At 37.9% G+C, this 17635-nt stretch overlaps 1 protein-coding gene across 1 annotated transcript in view; it reads right to left on the minus strand.

Moving 5' to 3' along the window:
* Positions 1–8740: 8740 nt before the first annotated feature.
* Positions 8741–17635, minus strand: part of LOC124875527 (fibulin-2-like) — a 36171-nt gene continuing 27276 nt past the window's right edge. Inside the window, exons 12-17 of the mRNA XM_047377745.1 lie at positions 16167–16295; positions 14819–14944; positions 14375–14491; positions 14168–14296; positions 13772–13895; positions 8741–9907 (exon numbers count right to left, since the gene is read on the minus strand). Of these exons, the coding sequence (XP_047233701.1) occupies positions 9550–9907; positions 13772–13895; positions 14168–14296; positions 14375–14491; positions 14819–14944; positions 16167–16295 (983 nt within the window). The 3' untranslated portion in view covers positions 8741–9549. The remainder of the gene's footprint in view (positions 9908–13771; positions 13896–14167; positions 14297–14374; positions 14492–14818; positions 14945–16166; positions 16296–17635) is intronic.

A 17635-nucleotide genomic window follows, 5' to 3' on the forward strand; every position in this document is an offset into this window, starting at 1 on the left:
CGGGTCTAGCTTGCTGGCAGAGCGGGCAGATACTATTGGATCGAAAACTCCGAACACGTCGGAGCACATTTGAAATTAAGCGATGTCTTGATAAATCAAGCGGATTTTTCACGTCTACACAGTCATATTCATGCACTAAAAACATTGAAAAATTACACTTTCTTTGACACAAATGAACTTTCACAGCTTTTGCCACTGTGGTCCGCCATGGCTGCCCCTGCTTGACCAAACCGCTTCGACCCGCAATGAATCATTGGAAAAGATAGACCGCGAAGGATACTCACAACGCATCCTTCAAATTGGGCAAAAGAAGGACACATTTGTCTGCCGCATTTGACAACCTTCCGCGCCGCGCTGTGATGTAATCGGCCCACAAGTATGGACTTGGAAGGATCCGGCCCCTGAATTGGGACACACCCTCAGCCGCAACATGGATCCTCCTTCTTCCTATTTATTGACCAATAATAGAGGAGCTGGAGAGAAGAAGGCACCCCTCCTCATTTGCATAATGAAGGAGAAATGCATACGATAAAGGAAAAAGAGAGACGAGGAAATGTAAAAAGAACAAAGGCATGTGTAAGGAAAAGGAAAAAGAAAATGTATATATTTCTGCTTTTATTTTTAATTTTGTCAGGAACGGTCCTCCATATTTATGAGCCACCTATCTGGAAAACACACTTACAAGAAGCTGAAATTCTCCGCAGGTGTTTAGTAACTTTTTTTCAGTGAGCTTCAGAAATTATGACAGGTGAAGTTTCCTTTCATCCCTGAGTGGATTTGAGTGTTGGCCCGTCTCAAAGGCTTCCCGAGGGCGCAGATTTATCCGCACTGTTCCTCTGGTTTGGTACGCAATATTGTGAAGAGCTGGGGAAATTTCCCTCTGCAACAAGGCCATTATGTGGGCGTGCTTTTTGTGAGTCATAAGCGTGCGCGTCTATGACAAGTTCAACAATTAGATAGAAATAACAACAAATCAAGCTGTCGTTGAAAAAAGGCTTCTTGAAGCGTATAAAACGCTGTGAGTGACATGATTTACGCTGATTGCTGCTTGTGTTTATGAATAAGAATATTGAGCATCTGTCACTCAGTAAAAAACTGCTCACAGCCACGTATTGCACGACTTACAGCACACAAGCACACAAGCATCAATCTTTTTTTAAGAAAACACTCCCAGCACTCAGGTGGCAGGCAGGAAAACATGACTGAGCTAAGAATGTTGTCTTTAGCAAATAAGTATTGTATATTAAAAGTATTGGCTTGCTGTGATTTTTTACAGTCCTTAATGAATTTTACTTTTAATAAATGAAAGACCTACCATAAAATACTTTGCTTTAGGCATAAACACAAACAAATGTAAATATCCCATAGAAGTTTTGAAGACGTGTCTTTTTGGATAGAGAACACAAGGTTTTCTGCACTGCTGCCGGAGGGAGCAGAGATAAAGAGAGTAATAGTTAGACTGTGGTCACATTGGTATGCAGACAGCCTTGAAAGCAGCATAGTACCTGTTGTATCTTGCAAATTCATTTGCTCAATATTGTGAAATTTCACCACTTAAATTGGGGAGCAACACAAGGGGGATTGGATGAACCAGATACAAATGATGTGGAGTTTTCAGGTAAAACACGATGATTTGCCTCTTATTGTAATACTCACTAGTAGTAATGGGGTCTAATTGTTATTATAATGTTTGGTTGTTGGGTATGTCAAGTTACAGTCAGTCAATCATATTTATTATCTTAGCATGTACTCAAGACTGTATTTTTGTTAAAAATACAGTGAAATTTCTATAAAACTTCCTTGAGAGAGACATTAAAAGTTTTAGCTACATTCACAAAAACATATATATAACCACAGCAATGTTACCGAAAAGTACATGGCACTAATCAATGCAAGATGTATTTAGTGGCAACCGCAGCTCAATATAGAGTATATCTGTGTATCTGTTAACACCTGAATTCAAAACGGACAACAAAGTAAATGTTTGGGAGCAGAAAATGTGTCTATGTGCAAGGAGGCCTACAAACCTGACCCAGTTACACCAGATGTGTCAGGAGGAATAGGCCAAAATTCCAGCAAACTATTGTGAGAAGCTTTGAAGGGTTGCCAGAAACATTTGACCCAAATCATACAGTTTAAAAAGCAGTGCTAGCAAATACTAAAAATGGTATGCAAAATTCTGGATTTTAAAAAGTTTTCAGTCTGATTTATCTGACATTTAGCGAAATGTCAAACAATAAATAAATCTGAATTGGACTAAATTGCATCATATCATACTACATAAAAACTGTTTGGTCCCAGATTGCTTTTCTAATTTATCCAGGTACTTAATCTGGCTTTTGCAACTTTTATGAAGCTTTGAACACTTTTTTCTGTTCTGAAATGTTTATTTAGATTATTATAGGAATCAGTGGCATGTTTTCACTTACCTAATCATGAGATGGTTGACATTTAAAAATACAGCACTATCAACCTAGAAAATCTTGCATTAAATATAATTATTTCATGTTTATACATGAAAGAGCAAAAGCAAAACTTTTTTTTTCACGCTGTAAAAAAAACAGCTTGTGCAGATAATAGCCTATTAATATTATCTCAGACTTTTTCAGTTTTTTATTAATGAAAAGGTTTACTTCTGTCATCGGAAAATCAGACTGTTTCTGGGCTGTGCCATAATGTTTTAGGATCGAAACAGCACCTCTGTTTTGAGCAATCTGTACAAATTAAACCAAAACCATCAAAGGGATTGGTGACATATAATCAGCATGTATTGACCTATTCATTACAAATTACCTACTATGTAGTCCTGCAGGTGTAATCCTAATTTTAGGGAGTAGAAAACACAGTTAGTGGTGTCAGAAGTCTCACATACCAAAGATGTTTTGCATAACATGGTGTCAGAAAGGCAGTTAACAGAGCAGAGCATCATTATCTCTGGCTCCTCTGATGTTGGTCAGCAGGCCTGCTGCCAGGGTTGTCGACCTGCGATTAGGACTCCAGTAAATTGTCCCACCCAGTGAGAACTGGAGGGGAGTTTCTCATTGGAGACATCCGATCCACAAGGAATTAGTTTCTCTTTCTTCATGTATTAAACTATATTATCATTTGTTACATATTTTAAACGTCCCTGTACATGCATCACAAACAGTTCTGTTGTCAGAAGTGGAATATCACATCAATAGTGCAATATCTCAATAACTGAGAAGAGACAACTGTGATAAGATGATAGGTTAAGCTATCAGGCGCCTCAGAGTGACAGGCAGCCTTGCATACTTTCCTACATTTTCCTCTCAGGCAAATTCCTCTGTTTGTTGCTCCCTATGCAGCTCCTCCCTCATTTTTTTTTTTTTTTTTTGTTCTTATAACGTCCACATCATCACAAAGACAATCACAATAACACCTGGCTATAAAATATTTTACTCTTAAAATTTTGTTTAATCTCACTGATATGTTTTTTCTTCCTGCCAATACACTTCCTGAGCATCTATCTTACATATAGCTGCCTTATACATGCTTTTTGGTATCATTTTCTTAGGAATTATCTGTTTCTGAGAAAGTTATTCACTCCACAGATCGATCAGTAACCCAGCAATTGTTGTGGACCCACTGCTGGCTGATCCAATCAGAGACAGTGAGATGTTGTGGGAACTCTACTGTATGAGGTGGGCTTGACTGCAGGTCGTTAGCCTTAGCTTTATCTAATGATGTATACTTCCACCGTTTATGGCAACCAGGGAAGAGGAGCGCTAGCCTGTGCTTGTCTGCTGCAGAGAATGCCCATTAATGTTTTTGTCCCCCTCAGGTGATGACCACCTGAGCACCTTGCCCTTCCTCATCCTCCTCCCCCCAGCTCATGATCCTCACTCCTCCCTTTGCAGCAACCTCCGCCTAAACCGTATAGCTACACCGCATCCCTGGAGATAGCTGTTGGTTTCCCCTTTATAACGAGGAAGCACATTTTGTACAAAACCATGATTATCAACCTAAAAATAGAGCAAAGGTTTTATTAATCCTACATCCAGTGGCTAAAAAGATTTATTGTTACTGTGCTCATGTCCAAAGGTTTGGATTCCTTTTTCCAGTATTTTAAAAATGAACTATTTCCCAAGACAAAGAAGAGGTGGAGCAACAATAAATAGAAGAGAAAACCAGTCCTCTATGGTCATTTTACAAAATTGTGAATATATTATTACAATAGTAATAATATGAAATATGTAAGACTGGCCTCTGTACAAACCTCTCTGTCCTTGGAGGTTATATAGGACTTCTATATCAAGGAGTTGATATGATTGCAGAATTGTTGCTTTTTATGGTCCCACATTATATTGTGTGTGTTTTTGCACACTTGAGATGAGATTTCAATGGAGCCTGACAAAGACCAGACCATATAGACTTTAAAACTGTAGGGTGAGCAGGGTGACAGTTTTTACCAGGACGCCACATAAAGATCCATGATGAAACTAGATATTTTTCATTTTGAATGATCTGTAGAAAGCTCTGTATAGTAGCAGTATCGATCCTTTGTGCTTTGTTCCTTAAATGAAAAGTAAAAACCAGTTCATAGCCCAACATGTTTATAAAACAAAAATATGACAAAGATCAAAACATGAAATTGAAATGTAATATCATAAACAATGCTTAACTATTTGTTTAGTTTTAGATAATAAATACAGAAGAAACCATGTGAAATGTTCTCCCAAAATTTAGCAGTAAAAAACCTAGTTATGCTAATAAAGGTGATAGTTATAGCTGAAGAGAAAAAGCTGCAGGAGGGTAGAAAGGAAGCCAGAAATTATGCCTGCAGCTCCTAAATCATCAAATTCCCCCTGCTCTAAAAATCTAATTGAGAGGTTTCCAAACATATTCCCACTCAGGCCAAAATTACAGTGTTTAAATAACTCAGGGGGGCAGATTGGAAACATAAATAATGCATTTAAAACAGAAAATTAATTGAATTGTGAATTTTTCTATTTTTACCTGCCCAACAACAAGATAAAGACGTGAGATGAATGCAGCCAAGATACATTCATGGGGATTCCTATGTTAATCGTATTACTTAGTTCATTAATGAAAATCTCTATCCCTGAAAAAATGTAAGTGTCCATCTGCATCAACTGCTTATGCTGGTAGGCCAAATTAGTACCATTTTGAATGCCGTCAAGGCCCACACAAAATCACTACAAAAGCCAAAAATGGCCCTCGAGCCTCATTTTGGACATCCCTAGTCAAATCGTTCTGAAAATGATACATGAAGTTCTCAGCTACCTGCAGGTATAACACTGAGTAGTGGGTTTCTTTCTTACTGCGTTGTCAGAGGCATTTAAAATCACACGTAGGTGTCACTGATTAACAGATGCGGTTCAGCTATGAGAAGCTGGAATCTAAGGGCAGCTAAGGAAGCATGACTAATGTAGATGGCAAAACATAAGTAAATACAGGCAAATCACAGATACCATTTCTTCACAGAGCTTGGCCGAACATACGAGTGGCTAGAAATATAAGACCAAAATGATAAAAACTCAGAAACAGGTTTAACAAAGGAGATGGGAAGAAAAAAGAACAAGGAAGTCTGTTAAGAAAAAACTGAAACTTAGAAGTACAGTGAAGATGAACAACATTGAAGAGAAAGCAATTACCTAACTTCTCAGAAAATATCAAGAAGTAAATGTAATACAACACGAGGTGAAGGCAAATACCGTTTGACAAAGACTGAAAGCAAAAACAGACCAGAACAGAATCCCCAAAAATTCTCCCCGAGGTGAAATCACATGCTTCAGGTTTGAACTGGATTTCTGTATAAACTTAGCACAAACAAATTTATACATTTGTGTTTGGTCGTTTTTATTGTGGGTGCATGGTGGTGCAGTTTGTAGCACTGTTGTCTTGCAGCAAGAAGGTCCTAGGTTCGACTCCTGCTTCAGGGTCTTTCTGCATGGAGTTTGCATGTTCTCCCGGTGCATGCGAGGGTTCTTTCTGGGTACTCCTGTCTCTCCTCCCACAGTTACAAAACAGGATTGTTAAGTTAATTAGTCTCTCTCAATTGCCCTTAGGTATGAAAGAGTGTGTGTGTGGTTGTTTGTCCTGTGTGTCTCTGTGCTGCCCTGCAATGGACTGCGGACCTGTCAAGGGTGGACCTTGCCTCTCGCCTGTAGACTGCTGGAGATGGCACCAGCTGCCCCGCGACCCACTATGGAAGAAGCAGGTATAGAAAAGGATAGATGTTTTTATTTTGTTGTAGCAATTCTTCATACCTTCTGAAATTGTGGAAATAGTACCACAATTGTAAGGGAAATGTGTTTGTGGGTTGAGCAGCAGAGTTGAGTATGCAGGTTGCCTCCATGAAAAACCAGCTAAATCCTCTCTGAAAATGCTAATAAGCTTTTGGTAGAGGTGATGGTGTGGGACGGCACCATCCTCCAAACCAAACCAAAGCTTGTCATCACTGATACACAGAAATATGAAGGCGAAATTCTGCAGCCAGTGGTAAACCCACAACTTCACAGTGTTGGCCTTAGCTCTGTCCTCCATGTCAATAATTGCCTCAACAAGGCGGTGTTTAATAGAGTCTACCTCAGGAGTGGTGAGGATGAAATGGCTTGCCTGTGTCAGATGTGGTGTGGTGGAGGACCTCAGAATGCAGACAGACAGGCATCTTAAACGTAAGTTAAGACGTTTTTTTTTAAGCGAAACAAGGTGGAGGCAGGAACAAACCATTAGACGACAAACACAAGGGATGTTTCCGCGACAATTAAACAAAATGATGGTGTATATATGGAGCATGGTAGAGGTGAAACAAAAAAAGACTGATTGCATGATGCAGGTAGACCGAATAAAGCTGATTGCTATGGCTGACAGAGGCAGGGAGAACAAAACGTAACTGGAGCAAAACAGAAATCCAATGATACAAACTAATACAGAGAAACGTGACTTGCAACACGTGAGCTAGAAAACAATATTAAGAAACAAAGGCACAACCAGGATAGTAATAAACAGAAGCAGGATCCAAAACACAAACTGGAAATAAGAATAAACAAACAAAAACCAAAACACCCTCAAGTCATAACAGCATGCAGTCCTGATCAAAACCCACTGAGCACTTGGAATCAGCTTGGGCATTTTGTTTGTTCCAGTAAGACCATTCCAACCACGTTGGCTGACCCGCCGCCAATATCCTACATCCCACAGCAGTGTGTGACCAAGCTGGTGACCAACGTGAGGAAGAGGTGCCACTTTGTTGTGTATGTAGTTGTGTTTGTTCAATGAATATTTGTTTTTAAATGCCCTTATCTCATATATCTTTAAACCTCAATTATCCAAACCAAAAGATAACACCCAGGAAGACTTATGGCAGAATAGACAGAAAGAACTGGCATCGGCAGAGGGGAGGTGATACATACTCACCTCTGCTGCTCAACCTGGAAATATTCTTTACAATTTTCCTTACGAATGCATAAGGAAAATAAAGGGAAATAAACAGGCTTTCCATCAGCACATGATTTATTGCGGTATTGATACAGTATTGTTAAGCATTGTTACAAGAAATCCATAATCCACGGCACAACTTTCCTTACATTTGGTTCTAACTTCACATAAAATCTTTTGTTTATATTTTTTTTCCTGAATTCAAAGTACTGGTGTAAAAGGAAATCCCTGAGACAAAAGTTGTATTTAGTGTGCTAGTTAAATATTTAGAAATTATTTTCACATTTAAAATAAATAAGTATTTTCATTAGTTATTTAATGTCTCCTGATTGGCTTAGCAGGAGATGTGACTGGCCAACACAAAATGTCCCTTTGTGATAAACTTGAGGTTCACTTCTAACATACATAGTCGAAGCAGGATGATTTTCGGTGTTGCCCTATCAAAACATAAAGCTTGCGTCATATTTCTTAGTTTAATGAGCATGATGTATAAAACTGCAGACTAATCACATTTTCGTTTTACCCGCTCATAATTTTGCTTCGAAGCGTTCCAGCTGGAGCAGCATGAAGAGAAATGCTGGAACATAATTTCACGCTCATGAAAGTGAGAATATTCTGCATTTATTTGCTTTAAATCAGTCCTGATGTGTCAGAAAGAAATAAATTAATCTAATGCTCAAGTCCTGCTTCATTATTTATAGTTGAAGGAATATTTGCCAGCTATATTGGAAGCTCCACTGCAACAAAGTAAACCATTCCGTTCAAAACTAATTTTCCTGAGAGAAGCCCGTAACTTTCTGACAGATGGGTGTTAACCTTCTCTTTCAGGGGCCCCTAATTCTCCATTCCCTTAAAGGCAGCGCCACCTATTATTGAAGAGCAGATAAAACGAATTAGAGAAAAGAGAGATCAGTCAGTGTGTGAGGCCCTGTCACGAAATGTACATATGAGGAGTAGCATCTCACACACAAAAAGGAGGCTATTATCATGAGTCGTGTCGAGAGGAAACGTTGTCAAAGACAGTGTATTTCATCAAGTTGAACAGAAAACTGATTAGGATATGTGACACACATTAATACTAATAATTACACCTAACTAGAAAGGGTTTTTAGTATGAAGATCATTTTGTGTCAAAACAAATGTTCTTATTTTTTTTCTGCTTGAACTTTTATTTTTTGAATTATAAAGAGTAAAATGCAATACCTTTTTACTCCTGTAGGTGGAAGTGTAACACTTTCTACGTAAAAAGAGGATTTTTAATGTGTAAAGTCTTCAAGACCTCATCCAGAAGCAAAGAAACAATTCTACTTAATCAAACTTGTCTTTTATAAACCATATTTTATTATCCATTAAGTTTTCCAGCAAGGTGTGAACATATACGGAAAAAGCATGGAGATTTTTTGCATAACATTAATACAGGAACAGATATGATTTAAGTATATAATATGTGGCATATTTGACAATTTCTGGAGGCAATCTGTTGAAAAAAACAAAACAGTTTTATTTATATAAAATATAGTATATATATATAACATTAAAAAAATTAAATTTGACAGTACATTCCAACTCTCAGTGATTCTTTTTCAGTATTTTACTGAAATACTTTCCTAATATCAGATTTAAGCATAAAAATATGATACATCTAAGTGTAATATATTTAATTACAGGGGAAAACAATTCTCCGTACAAATGTGGTAACATTAAATTAGTTTGTAAAACTCAACACGCAGGCAGCAGTGCACGTTACAAAGTAAGACATTATGTTAAACTGAACCTAAATAATTTGGGCATAAAAATACAATATGTAGGATAGTTGGTGATGTAGATTCTGCTTTTAGAGGAACTGATTTATGCAAAACAACACTTTCAAATTCAAGAAAAGATTTCCTGAAAATAAATGATATATAATCTGATAAAATATTATAAAAAAATCTCAATTGAATGATTAACTGGAATCTTATTGAAAAAGATGATAGGATGCAATATTTTAAGAAATTCAGCTTTTCTTGCAATAACATGTTCAAACTGTCTAAACAAATCAAACATAGACTGGCATTGTTAAATATTGATTAGAAAAGTGACAATGAACTGTATTAAGTTGCATATTGGCCTCAGCACAAGCAGCCATTAGAGTAGATTTGCCGTGATAAAGACATAGATCCTAGATTGGAAGGTGGTAAATTTCCCCTGCCTCCAGAGTTTCATCTCCACATTGATCAAAAAATCCCTTGGGTCCTGCACCTGACGCTGTAAGAACACAGCACCTGTGTAGGCATTCAATTTCCTGGTGCTGAAGTAGTTCTCCTCATTCCCCTGCGTGATTGTCACAATCACGTTATCTCCAGAGTAGGCAGGAGCGGGACCGATGCGGAAGATCTGAGCGGGGATGACGATGTTGGACTGGAAGCTGAGGTAGTAGTAGGTGATTCTCAGAGGAGAGTTCTGACACTCCATGTAGGTGGAACAGCTGATCCGCTCACAGCGCCTACAAGCATGAAAGGAAAGAAAACTTTACATGGGAAGCACTTTTGCTCAATTGAACATTTCAAAATGTTTGAAAAATTATAGTTTTGTTTTCTTGCAGTGGGGAAGTGTATAGTAGATATAGGTGGTCAGTATCATACCTACAGTAGACAGCAGACAGAGGGACCTCATTTTGGAGAATAATAAAGAAACTGTGATGTTTAAGTCAAGCTAACAAATATTCAGAGCAGGGCCCATAAAGAGTGAACTTTCTAAGCTAAAATATGAAATTTAGAGCGACCATTAAACCTAGCAGTCATGTTTTTGGACTGTGTGGGAGGACCCGGAGAGAACCCATGCATGCACGGGGAGACCATGCAGAAAGAGCCTTGGCCGGGAGTCAAACCCAGGACCTTCTGGTTGTGCTATAAATGCTAAAAGTGTGACTAACTATGTAAGTCACACTTATAGGGTCAGGCTGTGTCATTAGGTTTGAATATTAACAAACTTCAAAAGGATGTTCTTTACATCAGAATTCTCCCCAATCTGGAAGGTGAACATCAGCCTCCAGTTCTGTTCCACCTCTGTTAATAAACACGAACTTATGTTTCAAACCAAAGAAATACATTGTTATAGGTTAATATCATTGGTAGTGGTTAGCTTGGTCACCGAGAGCAGCAGTTTAATGGCTTGCTACTGGAATGTGGTTAAGGCGTTGTCCCAACTACCAGACATTTTGCAAAACTGAGATTGTCTGCTGATTTTGCTCCATCCGTGCACACACAAAGATTGTTTTTGGGGGGGAAATCCGTAATTATTCCAACTCCTTTCTACAGTAGGGATAAAAAGAAATTATTTGTGATATATGCAGACAATTAAAAACAAATATGTAAACATGCACTTTGTCCTTGCCCACAACTGCATCCTTCATAAGAAACCAAACATAACAGTAAAGTTATTTTTATTTTGATTTGTCTACATTTCTTTCACTTTCCATCAAACTTCAAACGTAAGCATATCAGCCTACAAGCTTCAGCTTTTTTGGGAGAAACCTTTCATCGGTATTCCAGATGTGCCTTAGTCATGCTCAGGATGATGTTTTGATCACTTTAATGTTGGCATTATCACCATCCCAACATAAGCATTATGCAACATAAGTATTACAGCGTTATTGATCAGAATCCGACAGACTGTGTGGGTCAGATTTTGTTTTTAATACAGAGGAAAAAAATTGGTAGCTACATAATTTCCAGGTGTATGTTATAACGAGGCAAACTGAACACAGCTTTAGCAACTGTTAGCCTGATTTCACCATGAAAATATCTCCCAAGAGATGGTTCTGACTGTTGTCTGCTGAGTGTAAATATTCAACAACACTTTTAACACACTTAACATAAAACATAAACAAAAAAAGCTAAGAATATCCTTCAATAGAATAATTCAATTCGATTATCCTATTATCCTGTGTTGGATTGTGGCTCTGATGATTTGGGGGGGGTCTCTAAGTGCCGATATACAAGAATGTGAATGTGGATTTAGGCCTAATGTGTGGTGTGTTTCTGTGTGTGTAGGTATGCATGTGTACAGTTACATGTACATATTTGGAGGTACATGTTTGTCTGTATGTGTACATATGTATATGTTTGTATATGTGTGTATGTATATATATGTATTTGTGTATGTGTATATATGTGTGTGTATATGTACAGGTCCTTCTCAAAATATTAGCATATTGTGATAAAGTTCATCATTTTCCATAATGTCATGATGATAACATTCATATATGTTAGATTCATTGCACACTAACTGAAATATTTCAGGTATTTTATTGTCTTAATACGGATGATTTTGGCATACAGCTCATGAAAACCCAAAATTCCTATCTCACAAAATTAGCATATTTCATCCGACCAATAAAAGAAAAGTTATTTTAATACAAAAAACGTCAACCTTCAAATAATCATGTACAGTTATGCACTCAATACTTGGTCGGGAATCCTTTTGCAGAAATGACTGCTTCAATGCGGCGTGGCATGGAGGCAATCAGCCTGTGGCACTGCTGAGGTCTTATGGAGGCCCAGGATGCTTCGATAGCGGCCTTTAGCTCATCCAGAGTGTTGGGTCTTGGGTCTCTCAACGTTCTCTTCACAATATCCCACAGATTCTCTATGGGGTTCAGGTCAGGAGAGTTGGCAGGCCAATTGAGCACAGTGATACCATGGTCAGTAAACCATTTACCAGTGGTTTTGGCACTGTGAGCAGGTGCCAGGTCGTGCTGAAAAATGAAATCTTCATCTCCATAAAGCTTTTCAGCAGATGGAAGCATGAAGTGCTCCAAAATCTCCTGATAGCTAGCTGCATTGACCCTGCCCTTGATAAAACACAGTGGACCAACACCAGCAGCTGACACGGCACCCCAGACCATCACTGACTGTGGGTACTTGACACTGGACTTCTGGCATTTTGGCATTTCCTTCTCCCCAGTCTTCCTCCAGACTCTGGTACCTTGATTTCTGAATGACATGCTGAATTTGCTTTCATCCGAAAAAAGTACTTTGGACCACTGAGCAACAGTCCAGTGCTGCTTCTCTGTAGCCCAGGTCAGGTGCTTCTGCCGCTGTTTCTGGTACAAAAGTGGCTTGACCTGGGGAATGCGGCACCTGTAGCCCATTTCCTGCACACGCCTGTGCACGGTGGCTCTGGATGTTTCTACTCCAGACTCAGTCCACTGCTTCCGCAGGTCCCCCAAGGTCTGGAATCGGCCCTTCTCCACAATCTTCCTCAGGGTCCGGTCACCTCTTCTCGTTGTGCAGCGTTTTCTGCCACACTTTTTCCTTCCCACAGACTTCCCACTGAGGTGCCTTGATACAGCACTCTGGGAACAGCCTATTTGTTCAGAAATGTCTTTCTGTGTCTTACCCTCTTGCTTGAGGGTGTCAATAGTGGCCTTCTGGACAGCAGTCAGGTCGGCAGTCTTACCCATGATTGGGGTTTTGAGTGATGAACCAGGCTGGGAGTTTTAAAGGCCTCAGGAATCTTTTGCAGGTGTTTAGAGTTAACTCGTTGATTCAGATGATTAGGTTCATAGCTCGTTTAGAGACCCTTTTAATGATATGCTAATTTTGTGAGATAGGAATTTTGGGTTTTCATGAGCTGTATGCCAAAATCATCCGTATTAAGACAATAAAAGACCTGAAATATTTCAGTTAGTGTGCAATGAATCTAAAATATATGAATGTTAAATTTTCATCATGACATTATGGAAAATAATGAACTTTATCACAATATGCTAATATTTTGAGAAGGACCTGTATATATATATATATATATATATATATATATATAAATAATTGTGTATATATATTTATTTATTAGTTTTTGGTTTGTGAATTCTGGATAAAAACATAGATGTTAATTAGGAAGGTTACTCAAAGTTAATTTAAGTGCAATTAGAGGGAGAAGGGGTATGAAAAATAAGTTTTACTTCTTCATACCCCTTTTCAGACAATTTATATTAATTAATAATCAATGTCAGATCTCAGGTTAAATATACTGACAAGTTTACTTATTGGAAAATGTTTATTTTACTAGTTTTTATATATGTTTAAGTTAATTTAATTTATTTGGAACTGGAAATTTAATTTAATTTAATGTTTACCAAACACTTCTTTGTATGGTATTTGGATATTTGTTTGTTTGTTATAAGCATTTCTGAAATTGATTTATTTATTTACTGTTGTTTGTCATTGTCTGAAATCCTTGTCTGAAATAAATAAATAAATAAATCCTAAATAACGAATGCCATCTAATATCAATGACTTTTAATCCCACTATCCAGCATTTTCAGAATTGTGAACAGGAAGTTTAAATTGTTGCTACAACTTACGTATCTGTCACTTTGCGGTAGTTTGGAGGACAGCTCAGAGAAAGACAGCGATACCCTCCTCGGATGTTGTAGCACTTCTCAGCCAAAGAGCAGTTATGGGTCCCCGTGGTGCACTCATCAATATCTAAGCACACAGTAAAAGTACCAAGAGGACTGGTTTATTGCCAGGTGTTTGCCAGAGGTAGAACAATTGAAGCAAAAAAAGGCTGCCCAACTAAAAAAAAAAAAATCTAATTAGCAAGCCTTTACTTCATACTCTGTTAAAGGTAAATGGGTGCTGAACAATTTCTAAAATCAATTTCAAGAAGAACTAAAGTAGGCAGACTGGTGTAGAATTAGCTGCAGCACAATAAATATATTTAAGTTTGGTGTTGGGAGGGGGGTTAATTCACTTGCCTCTGCAAGATCGTCCATTTGGAGACATGGTGTATCCATATTCAGGACAAGCACAATGGTAACTGCCTGGAGTATTCACACAGTTGTAGGTACACAGATGGCCAATGCTCTGAGAGCATTCATCAATGTCTGAGAATGTAAATTAAATGAAATTAAGATATAAATCTGTCATACATCTGGCATGAATTTGATGTTTAATATGCCCACCTTCACAGGTGTGCCCATCCTCCCTGAGGTAGTAACCCTTTCTGCAGTAGCACTGGTAGGAACTGTAGATGTTGGCACACTCCTGACTGCACGGGCTAGTCAGACACTCATTCATGTCTGCAGATTGGAGGTTAGAGCTCATTAGTGTCGAAATTCTTTTGATGAAAGAATATTTAGTGTTTTATCATCCCGTATAAACAAGATGTTGTTATTAAGACAATTATACGTTTGGCTGTGTTCCCGCTTCAAGGCATATGGTAAGACTGATACAACTAATAAAACTTCCAGAACCAGCTTTGCCCTTTAAGCCACACTGTTTGTGAATGTACACAAGCTCGCTGTCCAGGCATGCATATTTTCACACGCAAATCTACAAAAAAAAACAAAAAAACATGCAGCAACATGAACACACGCCCAAGCCGACTGACATTAACAAAAACACACCTTCACAGTTCTTGCCATCAGCAGATAAGCGGAAACCAGAGGTGCACGAGCATTCATAGGAGCCCCGGGTGTTCTCACAGGTCTGGGCACACAGACGGCCAGAGTAGCGCCAACACTCGTTTACATCTGAGGAAGGGAAGAACCATCATAATCATCATACCTTGGATTAGGACACTTCTTGCATGTTAGCACATAGGTGTGCAGGTGCATGTGCTAAAGGCGGAACGTGCATGTTTAGTGTCTTGCACAGAAGTGTGCACGTGTGTGAATCATCTGTCTGCTGATAGTCTAAACACTTGATTGGAGTGTATTATTATGAGAATCACAACAGACTGAAACATGTGCAGAGAGCGACAAGCAGTAGAAGCAGCATAGTAAAGAGATGTGATCTGTAATCCGCTCGCTGAGCTGCCTCAGAGCCACAATAATTAACAACAGGCTCAGAGCAAACAGAAAAGGAAAATGGTTGACTATATGTAATGGATAATCGTAGAAAAGTCATTCAGAACTTAAGATGAAAAAGGAAGAACAAGTAGAAACTAGAAGAAATCCTGAGGAAATGTTGATGGTGCCTGCCACTTGATGCTGGTCTAGACCCAAAATGCATTAGTTGTGGCTTTTAATGCTCATTAGGAATCTGAAACATGCATGTGTAATTAGATAATGAAATAGCAAGACTTTTAATTTAAAAATGCAAATATTAACAAACATTTTAACACTAGCAAACAATATTGATCATGCTAAAGTTAGATATTACATTCATATTCATTAACATGCTAACAGAAACTAATAAGCTACTAATAGCATGTTACCAGACAGTAATTGCAATACCAGCAATAGCCTATACGTTATAAATGGCTAAAACACTAACATTAGCATGTTAATTAACAATAATATAATCTACAATTTTTATGTTTAGTAATATTCTGTGAACTATTAGCTAACAATACCTATAACTAACTAATGCATTAACTTTAGTTTATGTTATCTTTTGTTAAAATGACTAAATTTGCTAAAATTTTAACATTAGCATGTTAGCTAGCATTAGTTTATAGAAATAAACATGTTTTCATATAAACATGTGTTTACATCTATCACATCAGTCTATCAACTATGGTTAAAATAGCTTATGTTAACAAACTAATGTTAGCATGTTATCTTACACTACTATGTAGCTAACATTAAAATGTCACCAAGCATGTCATTGGAGGTAACTCAGTACAATTGCTCTGCATTTATTGCTAAGACAGGCAGTAGTTAAAAGAGGCAAAACTAATATAAAAAAAACAAAACAAATATTTGCAATTTTTATTTCTTTTGATGCGGCCACACATGATGTTCAGCATACCTACACACATCCTCCTGAATGAATCATACTGGTACCCAGTCAGGCACTCACAACGATAAGAGCCAGGCATATTGTGGCACAGCTGTCCATCTCCACATCGATCCAGGCCACTCTCGCATTCATTCACATCTAAAAAAGCAAAACAATTGTACAAAATATGTCAAACTCCCAGCACTCAAGAGACAAATACGGCAAATTATGAACATTTCCAATGTATTGTCCTTTTTTAAAGGTGATAAAAATAATGATCTTCCACGGTCTTATTCTAAAATGTGTAATTGATGCATTTAAACACTATAAGAAACATGATGAACTGCCAATAAAACAGCAAAAATACATGCACATCTGTCTCTTTTTTAAAAAGTAACACGACTACATTTTACTTTTAAAAAAAGAAACATGCTAAAGGTTTTGTGCTATGTGAAATTATCACAAATTCAGGCACCTAAAATGTTAAATGATAACACAAATGATAACTATTACTTGAGCTATCTTCAAAACAACTATGGAAGAGAAACACATTTGAGCTTTGTTGTCCAAAAAGGATTTACTTGTGAATTTGGTCACAGTTTCCTATGTTTAGAGTTAAGCAAACTAAACTATTAAAAGTATGAATACATAACTAAGGTGTTGGAATAAAAACAGGGTTATGTTTACAATTAATACATTTGTAATTGCAAATTTGTGTTAAATGCACATTATTTCTGACAGTGAATAAAAACGCATGTTATACATATGTATTTATTCACCTTTACTCTGATGCCATTAAATACAATCCTGTACAACCAGTCGTCGTTAGAAGTCACCTAATTTGCGAACACACCCCCCCCCCCCCCCCTCCAGTATTAATAAAGTTCTTAAGTGAAGGTCTCAAATTTTTGTTAGATGACATTGATGAACAAACCTGTAATATGAAGATCAATGAGCACACCAGAGAGGTGTGTGTTACATTTTTGGAAAGGCTTAAAGCAGAGTAAGGTTATAGAACAGTATCCCAAGCTTTGAGTATTTTACAGAGCACTGATTAATCCATTATGGCAAACCTACAAGAGCCCAAATGCAAATACACCAACAAAGCCTGTCCATCTAAACTGGCAGGCCAGGAGAGCAAAGCATTAATCAGAGAAGCAGCCTAAAATCGTATGGTCATTCTGGAGGAGCTGCAGAAATAAACTGATCAGGGGGTGGGAGGATTTGTTGACAGAACAACTATTAGTGGCACACACAAATGTGGCCTTTATGGAAGAGTACCAAGACGAAACCCATTGTCGAAAAAAAACCCCGTTTGCAACAAGAAATGTAGGGGATATGGTAAGCATGTGGAAGAATGTACTCTTGTCAGATGAGACCAAAATGAAATATACAAAATGGTATTTGTATAAAACTAACACAGCATATCAACTGGACACACCACCCACGTAGTTTAATAGGGTTATGGAAGCATGCTGTGGGACAGGGAAGGTCTGTGT

Source organism: Girardinichthys multiradiatus, chromosome 1 (genome assembly GCF_021462225.1).
Source record: "Girardinichthys multiradiatus isolate DD_20200921_A chromosome 1, DD_fGirMul_XY1, whole genome shotgun sequence".
Classification (NCBI taxonomy): domain Eukaryota; kingdom Metazoa; phylum Chordata; class Actinopteri; order Cyprinodontiformes; family Goodeidae; genus Girardinichthys; species Girardinichthys multiradiatus.